This window comes from Dromiciops gliroides, chromosome 4, assembly GCF_019393635.1.
Source record: "Dromiciops gliroides isolate mDroGli1 chromosome 4, mDroGli1.pri, whole genome shotgun sequence".
Taxonomy (NCBI): domain Eukaryota; kingdom Metazoa; phylum Chordata; class Mammalia; order Microbiotheria; family Microbiotheriidae; genus Dromiciops; species Dromiciops gliroides.
In genome coordinates, this window is record NC_057864.1 from 24,883,023 (window position 1) to 24,897,179 (window position 14,157).

General features: G+C 49.3%; 1 protein-coding gene and 1 pseudogene across 1 annotated transcript in view; both read right to left on the reverse strand.

Moving 5' to 3' along the window:
• The window catches only part of TCEANC2 (transcription elongation factor A N-terminal and central domain containing 2), a 35,714-nt gene extending 21,731 nt beyond the window's left edge, over positions 1–13,983 (reverse strand). The window contains exons 1-3 of the mRNA XM_043962579.1: positions 13,878–13,983; positions 5,449–5,601; positions 269–410 (exon numbers count right to left, since the gene is read on the reverse strand). Of these exons, the coding sequence (XP_043818514.1) occupies positions 269–410; positions 5,449–5,550 (244 nt within the window). The 5' untranslated portion in view covers positions 5,551–5,601; positions 13,878–13,983. The remainder of the gene's footprint in view (positions 1–268; positions 411–5,448; positions 5,602–13,877) is intronic.
• LOC122754537 lies at positions 12,022–13,776 on the reverse strand (annotated as a pseudogene).
• Positions 13,984–14,157: the final 174 nt, after the last annotated feature.

The following is a 14,157-nucleotide window of genomic DNA, read 5'->3' on the forward strand; positions in this document are numbered from 1 at the left end:
TATTTGGTTGATGGCTTTGCAGACAAGGGTGGGGGTGGCCCCAGACCCTAACTTGACATTCTGGGCTTCAGACAGAAATAGTGGGGTCAGTTTTGTTCCTACACCTCTGTATTACAGCAAACGGGTCAGCTCGCTGATACAGCTAGCGACTCCTTTGTGTGGTCGCATCGAACGCGGAGCCACCCCTCTCAGTTGCTGGTTGTTAGGGCTCAGACAGAGGAGGCTGCAGAGGACACATGAAGAGCCCCCCATAGTCAAATGCACTGACCTATTTTGGTTGACCGTAGCACGTCCTTCGAGGGTAGTTTCTTCTTTAACTCCCGTAAGGCTTCAATTAAATTTTCTTGGGGTTGCCCAGGAAGCTCCAACATGCTTTTCCATCTTTTGATGTCTTCAACAACCACCACTCTCTGGGAAAGAGAACAGTCATTTGGAAAATGTCCGTCGGACATCACCTGAGCTAACGGGGCTCTTACCCATTGGGGAATCACTGATTCTGACCTGAACCAGGGCCCGGCATTCGGGGGGGCCCGGGAGAAGAGGAACAGGCCGACCTAGATGTGACGCCAGGGGTTGTCTCCAGGAGGCCCCACGTCTATGGGGACCTTGAGGAAGGAGGGCAGAGCAGTCCTGAAGAACCGTCTAGGCCATGGCAGAAGCTCAAAGCACGACTCCTCTTGGGAGCATATCAGAGGTCTGGGAGCAGAGCTGGAGAAGGCGGCAGACAGCCCCGAGGAGGCCTGACGGGACCCAAGGTATGCCAGAGGAAGGGGCACAAATCAGCAGGTTCTAAGCCCTTCCTGGAAATATTAAAAGCATCAACGTGCAAGTTATCTATGTAAAGACAATGTGGGATGGCTATTTGTAGAAAGAGGTGAGGACAAAAAGGGACAGCTGCACTGTACCATCCGGACCTGGTGTGGAAGATGCTCAAAACACCCAATCTGACAAAAAAGGGGGTCTTTCCAAAGCAAAGAAGGGGCTGCTTCCTTTAGATCCACTGGGGAGCAGAGGAGAATCGAGGCCAGGCCTGGTCACTTTACAGACTACTCCCACGTCCTAGACCGAAGGAAGGCAGAATTATGGTCTCAGAGTATCTTGAGTATAAGACAGTTCCCTCTCGGATCAGCTGGCTTCCCCAGGAGTGGGAGCCCCTTGGGGCCCAGCACCTGGCACACGGGGGTCTGATCAATGTTTGTTCACTGGGTGGTGTCCAATGGGCACAACAAATGAAGAGGCCAAAGGAGGCTGGCAGACGCTCACTCTTCTGACAAAGGGGTGTAAACCACACCAGACGGACAGACAGAGCATTTCCGAGACAGGCCAGGCATTGCATGAAGGGCTGGGGACACCCCCATAAGCAGACAAGACAGTCCCCACCCTCCCTGTGGAGGGGAGCAGAGAGGGCCCCTGATGGGATCTGGGGAGAGAAGGTGACTGCTGAGGAGGGAGAAACAAGGACAGAAAGGGAGTGCAGAGGGAGGATGGGCACGGCTGGACCCTCTTAAATGGTGGCCCAGCCAAGGGAATCACCAGCCAGGGAGTGGTGCTGTGGGCAGAAGCTTCTGGAACTCAGGGGGCAGCAGAGCCCAGGTCTGAATCCAGCCTCCAACACCTAGGAGGTGCAAGAGCTGGAGCAAGTTGAGGAGCAGTCACCAAGTTCCTCCTGTGGGCGGCACAGGGCTCAGTGCTGGGAACACGGGCCCCTGCCCTCAAGGGGCTGGCATTCTAGTGAACGGAGACAACACGGGCATGGGAGCTGAAAACAGGAGGAGGCTAGAAGGGAAGGCACCTGGCAGCTGGGCAGGGCAGGAGCCTCTAGGTCCCATGAGGTCACGTCTATGGAGCGCTTCACACACCCTGATGAGCTACAGAAGAGTCAGTGATGGCATCTGTCCTCCTCTCCAAGGGGGAAGACCCAGCTGTGCAACCTAGAGCGGGTTTAGCATCCAGGCTCAGCTATAAAACGCACCAGCCAGAAATGGCTAAAGTCATAAGAAGGGCCACGGGGGACGGTGCTGAGGACAGGCCGGGCCTAGAGAAACCGTGGGTGCGTGTCCATAAACTGCATGAACGTGCTCTCCCACCAGTGGTGGGCGCGTCTGCCTTTGTCCTTTGTTCTTTGTTCTTATCGGGACCCCTGTGCCTGGATCACTACCATGGATGCACTGCAGACGGAGCACAGACCCTGAGGGCTCCACGGAAGGGAGGGGAGAAAAGGAGCCCCAGCCACTGTAGGAAGGATCGCCACTCGGGGTCAGTGGCCTTGGGCCCGTGGCCATTGCCAAGGCTCCCGGATCCAGATCCTGAGTCTGAGTTGAGGCGATGGTTGGGGGAGGAGGGGGCTTAGCATGCCTGGCACCCCCACACACACACCCCGGCTCTCTCTCAGGTGCCTCACTGCTTCAGCTGAGCTGGCTCGCCCAGTTGGCCGTTGTTTAGGATAGCAAGCCCCTCCTCCCCAGGGGTTGCTTCTCCACGGATGGACGTGGACCTACGGTGTGGGGCGTGTGGTGGGGCTACTCTTGGGTGTAGCAGGGATTGGTATTGGGGGTCTGGAAGAAGGTGGGCCCCTGCTCAGCAGCCTCCACTCTGCCCCTAGAATTCATGCTGCCCTCAGGCCAATGCTCCATGGCACAGCCGAGGGCGGCCTCGGATATGACACAGGAGGGACAGAACACAAGCGCACACGCAGGCCCAGGCTTCTCTCTGGGGCCCTAGGCTGCGGTACAATGCAGGCAAGGACCGTGGATGATGCCCGCTTTTCCCAAAGGGTTCCTGGGCATGCTCTCCCTAGGTCACTCCCTCCACAGGCATCGGCCGGCCCACCTGGCAGCTACCTTGTGGGCAGCACATGGGAAGGCCCTAGGCCACACGCCTCCTCTTCTAACTGCTCGGTGCCTAAGCAACATTCTCTTCCACTCTTCTTATAAACAGACTAGAAATATGCTGTGGTCTATTGTGCCTGCCACTCAAGCCCCCCTCAAACTCCAAGTCGCTGACAGCTTTTGTTCTTCACAGAATGGGGCGTCCTAAGACTCAAAACCTCACAGATCAGGAGAAGCTGGTGCTAAAAATGGCCTCTGTCCTGGGGAAGAGCCTTTGATCATTAAACATGCTGAAAAGCCTCCCCTGCAGGACTGGCCCTCTCTCTGCCACCTCTTCAATAAGGGGCCGCTATTTGGACTGATTGGCTAATACAATGCCTCTCCTTGCCAAGGCTTTCCCTGGCCCATCTACTGGGCACTTCCCACTTCCGTATGTGCCATGGTTCTCACTTCGTGAATCTCGCTGGGGAGGCCCTGTGACATTCAGGGGGATGGACCATCCACAAACAAGAGCATCCGTCCCCATTCGCACTGTGTGTGGGATGCCTCTCTGGTTTCATTGGACATTATTCCTCTCCTACACTTAGCAATTCCAGCCCAAATATCTCCCATCTCTGTGCCTTGGGCCCAAAGGGGATCATTTCACTGACTGTCCAGCCAAGCTTAGCACTTAATAAATACACACGCACTGACCAATTTCCTCCATGACCGTGGCCAACATCAGTGTCCATGAGGCCATGGCTGCAGCACCTCCACTCTGTACATCTGTGCTCTCCTCTTGGGTGGCTGAGTCAGTAACATTTTCTATGGCCCGGTGCCAGTCTGGAAAGTCCAACCCGCCTGCTGCCCGTTACACCTCCTGTCTGTGAAGGTGGAGGCTGGGATAGCCTGGGGATAAGCCAGAAGTCCAATGATGCTTGCTGGTCTCAGACTACTGATGGGCAGTAAAGGATCCCCTGCAAATTGTTAATCCTCTAAAACTGGATCTGAGAATACAGGTAATTCTGAGAGCTGTGTTCTCACGGTGTCTGTCAGGTAATGACATGGATTCTGCACAGAATATGCAAAACCATTCAGTCTGTGTATGCTGCCTTCCTCAGGGCAGGCACGGGCTCCCAAGGGGCAAGGGTGGCGAGAATAAAAGATGGCAGAGGCCCCCTCGCTTGGGAAGGTCTGCCAAGTGCTCGGCTCCATTCCACCTGCTTGATCCTCAGAAGACAGACACTACAGCCAGTATTGTACCTGGCTCACCGATAAGGAAACAGAGGCTCACAGGGCTTATGGGATCTAGAGTCAGCGGCCCAGCCAGTGTCAAAAACCGCCCTAGAGGCCTCATCTCCCCTAACTGGACATCTGGCTTCTTTCTGACCAGCCCATCCTGCCTCCTTTTGTCAGACTACAACAACACTGACACACTATGACAGTGACAGGCACACCGGCAGGATGGGGAGGGTGACAAGGGACATCTGGGCACATCTCTTAGTATTATTCACATTTTCCTCTTCCCCAATGGAATGGAGACAAGTCATAGACCCCGAGTCTAGTGACCACCTGACCTCCCGGATGGCTGAGGGATCAGCTTGAAGTCACAGGTCACAGGCAGCTGGTCCTTAACAGGCTGAGGATCCGGGGTTCCTTCCCCACAGAAGCTTCCAACCAGGCTCCATATTCTGCCTCCCTTCCCAAGGGTTACTCTGAGTCCCAGCTGTTCTCAATCAAAAAGCAGAAAAAATCCTCTCTTGAGCTGCTTGACAGGACCTGAATGATTATTCCTGTGGCCTTTAGCTCACCTTCAATTCAACAGCAAACATTTGCTTAGTCCTGACCATGGGTGGGGCAGGCGCTGGGCCTGCACAGATGAAAGCTCCCCCCCTCAGGGAGGTTACCTTCTCTGGGGAGTACAACCTGTTCTCAGACAAGTAAACACAAAGAATCTACAAAGCAAATACAAGGTCATTGAGAGGAGGACAGGAGCTTGCTAATGGCTGGGGGAGGGGAACAGGCCTCCTGAAGACACAAAAGGCAGAAACATCACAGAGAGGGGCCATTGTCAAGCCAGTCCTACTGGGGCACAGAGGACAGTGAGGGGATGATTCTAACATGGCACCCAAAGGCTAGTGGGAGCCAAGCTTCCAAGGGCTATAAATATGGGACTGGAAATTGTCAAGTATGGCGTCCTTTGTTTTAGGACTAGAAATCTGGCAGCTCAGAGAGGGGAGAGATGAGCGGGAGAAAGACTAATTAATTAGAAGGCTCCAGACAAGAGATGATGAGCAGGGGAGGGATGCGAGAGACACAGGAGAATCAACCAGACTTCACACCTGATTGGATGTAGGAGCTAAGAGAAATGGACGTCAAGGAGGACCCTGAGGGGGCTAAGCAAGGTGACTCTAAGAATGGTGGTGCCTTCTCCCTAGACTGGGAAGGAAGTTTGGAAGAAAGAGGGTCGTGGAAGAAATGAAACAAGGTCCTCTGTTTTACTGGGTCGTTCAGAAGATGGAGAGAGGAGGGCTACTACCGGCTTCCCCAGAGCTCAGGGTTGACTGGGCAAGAGATTCTATCATCCTCCCACAGCCATATTCAAGAAGATCCAGGCAAGTGCTCCCGGCCCATCTCTCACCTTCAGAGATTCAAGAGTGGCCTGCCTGTAAACCTTTTCTCCAGAATCTTTCTTCTGAGGGCTCCGGGGAGGCAGAGGTTTTCGAATGACGAACTTATCCATTTCCAGGAAGCTCCAACACACCGAGTCAGGAAGGAGGCTGTCTTCTAGAACCTACAGAACAATAGCAAGACAGCATCGGGTGAGGGAGGGTTTACTAGAGCAGCCGCACAAACAGAGCCGCATGCATACAACAAAGACCTACAGATGGGTCACTGCTCATCTAAGAGATCCCACAACTCTGCATTGGTTTAAGGCGGAATGAACTAGGGCTTTCTTCCCAACTGTACCAGGGGCCTGGCTGTGTGACTGTGGGCAAACTACAAACAAGTCACTTTTCCCCTCAAGCCTCAGTTTCCTCATCTGTAAGGTAGAAGTGGTACTTGTACCCCCTGATCTCATGGTACTATATCTTTTTGTTTTGTTTTGTTTTGTTTTTAATTCTGAATAGAATTTTATTTTCCAAAATATATGTAAAAACAAAATTTTAATATCAATTTTTAAAAAACTTTGTGTTCCAACTTCTCTTCCCCCCTCCATTTCCACCCCCCACTCACAAGAACTCAATCAATTCAAAATAAGTTATACAAGAGTAGTCATGGAAAAATTCCCATCTTAGCTAGTTGTGAGAGAAAACAGTCAAAAAAACCAAAACTTCAGATTAAGGAATTGTCAAAGAGGAAACGAAAAAAAATTTTTTAAATGTGTTTCCATCTGTTTTCAGATACTATCAGTTCTTTCTCTGCAGATGGGCTGCAATCTTCATAAGTCCCTCAGGGTTACATTGGATCATTGCCTTGCTGAAAACAAGCACATGCTTCCCAGCAGATCATCCCCCACTATTGCTGTTATTTTGTATACAGTACATTTCACTCTGCAGGTCTCTCCAGGTTTTCCCCGATAGCATCCTGTTCATCACAACCTCTATATAGTACCTTAAGCTTGACAGAGAATCTTCTTCACAAAAGCCCTACAAAGTAGGTACCATACATTTTGCCATTATAATCAATCATCATAACTATTTCCCTCTATCCCACTCCCTTCCCATGACATTTACTCTATCTTCTTTTTACCTGTTCCTCCTCAGAGGTGCCTTACTTCTGACTATCCTCTCCCTCACTCTGCACTTCCTTTTTTCACCCTTCCTTCCTTGTCCTCTTCCCCTTCTATTTTCCTGCAGGGTTAAATAGATTGCTCCTCCCAATTGGGTATGAAAGCTATTTCCTCCATGAGCCCACTCCAGTGAGATCAGGGTCCCTGGGCTAATTCTGTGTTCTAAATTTTTCTTCCTCCCTCCCCCCTCAACCCTCCCTATGAGATCAAGCAATTCAATATGTCATACTGGTGCAGTCATGCAGAACATCTTCATCTTCCTTGAAAGTGTTTTGCTTTTTACTGCTCTCTCCCCTAATCTGCCCTTTCTGCCTTCCCTTCTCCCTCCCCTTTTCTCCCTCCCTCCCCCCAGGGCAAAAGTATATTACTATACGTACTTGAATATGTATGTTAGTCCTTCTTTGAGCCAATTCTGATGATATTAAGATTCACTCACTCCCCAACTCCTTTCCCCTCTTCTACTCTCCTCCATAAGCTTTCCTCTTGTTTCCTTCATGTGAAATACCTCTCCCCAGACCATCTCTCCCCTTCTCCCTCTCCCAGTTTATTCCTCCTACACCTCAACCCTATTTTAATGACGTCATCATGGATTAGCTAGGTGGCACAGTGGACAAAGCACCAGCCCTGGACCCAGGAGGCCCCCCAAGCCCAAATCCAGGCCCAGACATAAGACACCCCTCCCCATCTGCCCTACAAAGAACAAAACATAAATGCTTTACAGATATCATCCCTTCATATTCAGTTCAGCCCTATCTTCTGTGAATTTCTTGTGAAGAATTTTTGTTTTGTTTTGTTTTGTTTTTTGGTGAGGCAACCAGGGCCAAGCGACTTGCCCAGGGTCACAGAGTCATCAATTGTCAAGTGTCCAAGGTCACACCTGAACCCAGGTTCTCCTGAGTCCAAGGCCGGCGCTCCATCCACTGCACCACCCAGCTGCCCCTGAATTTCTTACTGAGATAGTTCTTATGATTTCAAAGTATTATCTTCCCATGTAGGAATGTAAACAGTTTGATCTTTTAATATCCCTCATGAAGTCTTTTTCCTGTTTACCTTTTTATGCTTCTCCAGGATCTTGTATTTGAAAGTCAAATTTTCTATTCAGTTCCGGTCTTTTCATCACAAATGCTTGAAAGACCTCTTTCTCATTGAAATCCCATTTTTGCCTCTGAAAAATTATACCCAATTTTGCTGGGTACGTGATTCTTGGCTGAAGTCCCAGTTCCTTTGCCCTCTGGAATATCATATTCCATGCCCTTCGGTCCTTTAATGTAGAAGCTGCTAGATCTTGCTTTATCCTTATTGGGGCTCCACAGTATTTGAATTCCTTTTTTCTAGCTGCTTGCAGTATTTTCTCCTTGACCTGGGAGTTCTGGAATCTGGCTATAATATTCCTGGAGGTTTTCCTTTTGGGATCTCTTTCAGGAGGTGATCAGTGGATTCTTTCAATTTCTATTTTAGCTTCTGCTTCTAGAATACCAGGGCAATTTTCCCTCACAATCTCTTGGAGGATGGTGTCTAAGCTTTTGTTTTGGTCATGGTTTTCAGGTAATCCAATGATTTTCAAATGGTCTCTCCTAGATTTATTTTCTAGGTCAGCTGTTTTTCCAAGGAGATATTTCACACTGCCCTCTATTTTTTCATTCAATTGGATTTGCTTTACTGTGTCTTGGTTTCTCATAAAGTCACTAGCTTCCATTTGTTCAATCCTAATTCTTAGGCAGTTATTTTCATCAGACAGTTTTTTAATCTCCTTTTCCATTTGGCTTTTCAAACTGTTGACTTTCTTCTCATGACTCTCCTTCATCGCTCTCATTTCCCTTTCCATTCTTTCCTCCTTTTCTCTACATCTTCTTTCTATTTCTCCTATTTTCTCTTCAAAGTCCCTTTTGAGAGCTTCCAGGGCCTGAGACCAGTTCATATTTTTCTTGGAAGCTTTGGATGTTGGAGCTTTGACCCTGTTATTATCTTCTTCTTCTGAGGTTGTATTGTGGTCTACCTTACCCCCAAAGAAGTTTTCGATGGTCTTCTGCTTTCTCTGCCTGCTCATCCTGGCTTACTATTTCTTGACTTTTAACTCCTTCTTTAAGTGTGGCGCTGCTTCCAGAACACACTGTTCAAGCTACAGCATGGCCTGGGGAATGGTTGGGCTTCTTCTCAGCCTGCCTGGCCTCACTTTCATTTGATTTTAAACTCTCCACTAGGGTGTGTGTGTGGGGGGGGGGGGCTGCTTTTCAGCTCCACTCCTGTTTTCAGCTTCAGAGGGTCCGAGGTTTTTTGGGTTGAGGCGGGGCAGGCTTTAATCTCACCTGGCCTGTTCTCGTCCAGAGATAACCTCAGGCCTATTTACTAAGAAACCAACCAGCCAAGCTTTCTGTGGTATGGTTCTCAGCTTCCGATGAGACTGCTCCCCTGCTCCCCTCCCCCACCTGGGTCTCCCGCCGCTCAGGATTTCTTCCTGGTTGCCCGCTGGGGTGGGACAGTCGAATCCTTCCCCTCAATCCACTGGTACCCCTGCACTTACACCCCCCAGGCCAGCCGTTCAGTCTGACCGCGCTCAGTTCCAGAAGACGGCAGTGCTGCAGCCGATTCAGAGGCACTGGGGCAAATTCCTCTGGCAGGTGTCTTGTGTGTCGGCCCGATTGTGGGGTTGGGCTTTATTCATGGCCCAGCACAGCCCCCTGAAATCTATCTATAGCTGGAGAAGACTCTCAGCCCGTATTTTTGTGTTTTTCTACCCCAAGGGTTCTTTTATTGCTATTTTTGGGGTTATTGTATCAGGAGCCCTGTGAGCTTGATGTCTTTCCTCCACCATCTTGGCTCCGCCCCTCATGGTACTATATCACATAAATATGAGAGCACAGTGTGGCTAGGCCTCACTTTGGACAGGCGAGGAAGTCCAGCTGCAAAGGGGTGGAGACTCATCCAGAGGAGATGGTAAGGAAGCAGCAGAACCCAGCTCTCCCGACTCTCCGGCCAGGGCTCTTCCCATCCTCTCAAGGGCTCCAACGAGGCAATATGCAGAGGCGCCCGGCACCCTTTCAAATGCCAACTGAATGGCTGGTGGGATCACTGACCTTAGGAGCTCTGGGTCTAAGAGACTACTTCAGCACCAAGCTTAATTCCTCACTGAACCTGGAGGTATGGGCACCATGTTCCTATTACACAAAGCACCAAACACACATCTATTAAGTGCCTTCTATGCGCCAGTAATCATGCTAAGGGCTTCACAATAAGCCAAGGAGGGAGGTGCTATTATTTCCCCCATTTTATAGTGGAGAAAACTAAGGCAAATGGAGGCTAAGTGACTGGCCCAAGGTCATCCAGCTAGTGTCTGAGGCAGAATTTGAACTCAGGTTTATCCTGACTCCAGGCCTAGTAGGTATGGCGCAAGAGCTGCCCCTAGAGAGGTTTACAAAGGCAGACCTACCCTAACTGAGCCAGTCCATCTAAGTCCAGTGCACACCTTCCATGGAAAGACATTGTCAAAGGCAGAACAGAGGATTCTTCCTTAAACCTCATCAAGGTAACAGTGAGAAAACAGAACTCCAAAAACTTCTGGAACTCAGTGTTGGTGATGTGTTAAAGGTTTATTTATTGTCATTCTTGGGAGAACGGGTCATTCCCTAGTGGAATGGGCAACAAAATGGAGGCTCCAAGCCTTTTCATCTCTTAATGCAACTGGCCCCTCCCCTTCTTCCCCAATTACTCAACCATTACAATCCGTGTGCCAAAAACTAGCCAATCGGAACACAGTATTCCTTAGCCAGTGGGGGAGGCGACACAGGGACAACCCTTCAACTCCTCCCCCACACAGACACAGCTCAGGAGCAGATCTAATTGTGACCAGCCTAGGGTTTCCTGAATCGTGTGATTTTGTTTGCTTGGGGGAGGGGGGTGGGAAGGAGAGGCAGACCTTTTCCTCAAACAGGTCAGGATTGAGAGGAGCCCAACCCCCATTTCCTCAGTGACCCAGATGACATGACAGTGTGCACCTCCACCATGGAGAACGGTCACCCCTTCTGGAGGGCAGATGCCCAGATGGCTCCTGCTGACCACCACCTGACACTCACCCACCAGAGAAGTGATCTGTCCATTTTACAGACAAGGGCACAGAGGTTTAACTGACTCCCCGAGGCTCATACAGCTTGTAAATGGATTCAAATCCATGTCTCTTCTGCTTGGTTTCCACTATGAGATCACAAAGGATGTTGGGACAACAACCCCATCCCCACCAGGGCAGGTCATAGTGGACGCTGCAATGGGCTTGGAGCCAAGATAATTGGAGTTCAAATCCTGCCACAAATACTTCTTAGCAATGCTTTGGGTCTTTTTACTGGCTATCCTCTAGGCTTAGAATTCTCTTCATGTTTTCTGACCCCATTGGCTTCAAGTCTAAGCCAAAATCCCACCTTCTGCAACAAGCAGAATTGTGTGAATGTCAATTTCATGGTACACAGGGCAATGGGCCTGGAGTCAGGAAGACCTGGGTTCAAATCTGACCTCAGACACTCAGGAATCACCTGTGGAAGTCAAAGATTCTGTGTGGTAACACCCAAGTGGACAGGTCACTTAATCTGTTTGCCTTGATTTCCTCATCCATAAAAGAGGGACGATAATAGCACTCACCCAACAGGTTGTTAGATCATATGATATTTGTAAAGCATCTTACAAGCCTTAAAACACTATACATAAATGCTGCCTGTGATCATTTTCCCTGAAGGTATCTTGTTTGCACATAGTTGGTGACACATGAGCTATTAAACGGTGAGTTCCTTGAGGGTGGGACCATGTTTTTGCCTTTGTCTCCTTAGCCCTTAATACAATGCCTGGCACATAGTAGGCATCCAATAAATGCTTGCTGATTGGTTGTCACTTTTTTTTTTTTTTGGCGGGGCAATGAGGGTTAAGTGACACAGGGTCACACAGCTAGTAAGTGTCAAGTGTCCAAGGCTGGATTTGAACTCAGGTCCTCCTGAATCCAGGGCTGGTGCTTTATCCACCGCACCACCTACCTGCCCCCTTGGTTGTCACTTCTGAGGAAGTCACTTCTGGGCAAGGTTACCTCAGTTTCCACATCTGTAAAATGAGAATAATAACAGCAACCACTGGGGGCAGCTAGGTGGCACAGTGGATAAAGTACCGGCCCTGGATTCAGGAGGACCTGAGTTCAAATCTGGCCTTGGACACTTAACAGTTACTAGCTGTGTGACCACGGGCAAGTCATTTAACCCCCATTGCCCTGCAAAACAAAACAAAAACAAAAACAAAAAAACAGCAACTATTTCCCAGGGTTTTTGTGAGGCTCAAACTATATATCTGAGGTTTTATTTGTTTTTGTGAAAGATTACAAAAATTTATTTCAATGACAGACACTAAGAAAAACAAATGAGGATTTTTCCCATCTCTGTTTTTAGCCCAAGACTAAAAAGAACATATACAAGCTGGGTGTCCTGAATCTCCTTCCACGTCATATCCCTGCTGTCCAAGGAAAGAAACCATGGGATCGTGCAGCCTCTGGCGCTTTCATCCTGTCTGCCTCCATTTCCTCTTCTGTAGGCTCTCATGCATGTTACTGCAGGGCCTCTGCCTCTCGTGAAATGACATGATCTTCTTGATATGGAAGAGGTGGGCTTCTTCAGCATTTAATGCCTCTTTCAGTTTTTCCTGTATCTTCTTCCCCCTCACTGTCTGAAGCATTCTTCCTGTGTTCCTTCTTTTTCTTCCTTTCCTCCTCTTCCTGGCTTTCTTGGTGAAGCTCCATCAGAGTTTTTAGTCTGCTCATATGCTCTTCTCCCACAGCATCACCAGGAATATATTCATCAACATTAGCAATTTCCTTCCCAGTTTCTCCAGTACAGGAGGAAAGCTTGACAAAGAAGTGATAGTACTTGAACCTCTATCTACCTTCTTTCCAATAGGAACCCCAGATATGTGCAGCAAGCTCAAGCTTGTCCTTTGATTATTATCCAATGCCTTGAATATTCTGCAGTCTTCTGTTTGAGCTAATAGGAACTCAGAGGGGGGTACTTCTGGGTGTTCTTGACCATCACACTTCTCTAAGATGCCTGCCATCTGTTCTTTGTAATCTTTTTTTCTTGCCTCTAAATGGTCTATACTGCAACTCCAGTTTTGCTGGATCTGCTTGGAGATGCACTTCGGACTCCCAGGCAAACAATTGTTTGTGCCATTGAAACTATCTCTGGACTATGGAAGGAAAATGTCTCCTGCATAACTAACTGACTTCAGGATTCTTTCCCACACTGGCATAGGAAGTCTCTCTCATTGTTCTTTTTAGATCATAGCAAGCAGAAATGTCTTCACAAATCTTGAGACTTTGGACCGTAATTCATCTTCTAGAATCAAAAGTCTGTCCAGGCATATCAATGTCATCTGCAAACTTATCTTTATCTTCATTGTTATTGTCTCTTTACTCTGAGAACTGGGTTTTTCTTCTCACTAATGTTCTGGGGAATTCACTTGTTCTAATACCTTTCCTAAGTCCAATTCCTCCTGAAGCTTCTGAGAAGTCAGCCTGCGTTTAGTCAGAACAACTTTGGCACATTCTTCCATAATCTCTATGTGTAGTAGCCATTCCACCAACCCCTTTTACCATCGTAATCAAACATGAGTTGAGGTTGGACGTACTCATCAGATGCTGTTGGTTCCTGTGAATTTGGCACCAACAGGCTTAGATCTCTGAAAGCAGCCCCCTTTGTTGTGGGTGAGAGCTCCACCGTGTTTGCACGCTCCTCTGCATTATTTCCAGCTCACGACAGTCTCCAAATGAACTGTACTCTTTTAGTTTCTCAGGTGGGGTCTCTGATGCGTTAGGGTGGATCTTTGTGAGGAATCCATACAGAGGAGTATGAGGACTGAGTCCTTTTCCTTCTTCATCTGCTTCATCTGGAGCGTTCCCAAGCTCTCTCTGTTCTCCCAGCTCCTTCTTCCTTCTCCAACATGCCCTTGTCATTGTCTTTGGCTCTTCCAATCTCATTCATTTGATCGCTTCTGCATCAGCAGCCCACGTGGCCCCGCTGCCCCTACCCCGACCTGAACACGCTTCTCCGATGTAGATAATATTTGTAAGACGCTCTGCAAACCTTAAAGCGCTAAATAAGTGTTGCTTCGGCAACGGACCGCTACTATCCAGAGTATATACTATGCCTCTCTGGCCGGGAGATGCCCAACACCACTCCCCATCCCCAACCGGGATCCGAGCAACAAGCAACCAATCGCCTCTGGAAGTCAGGGGCTCCTAGCAACGCGCAGCCAATTACCTCTGGAAATAGGGCAGCCTCTAGTAACGCGCAGCCAATCACGGTAACGACGAGTAGCCAATCGCCTGTGGAAGCCAAGGGTCCTTAGCAACGGGCGGCCAATCACCTGTGGAAGCCAAAGGTTCGGAGCAAAGGACAGCCAATCACCCACGGCTCCCAGGGCTCTCGAGTCGCTGACCCCCCCCTCACGCCCGCCTTCCTCCTCCCAGTATTCCGCAGGGTCTGGTCTCCCAGAACCGCCTGCCCTCCTCCTACCCCTCCCTGGAGAACGTCGAGGCAG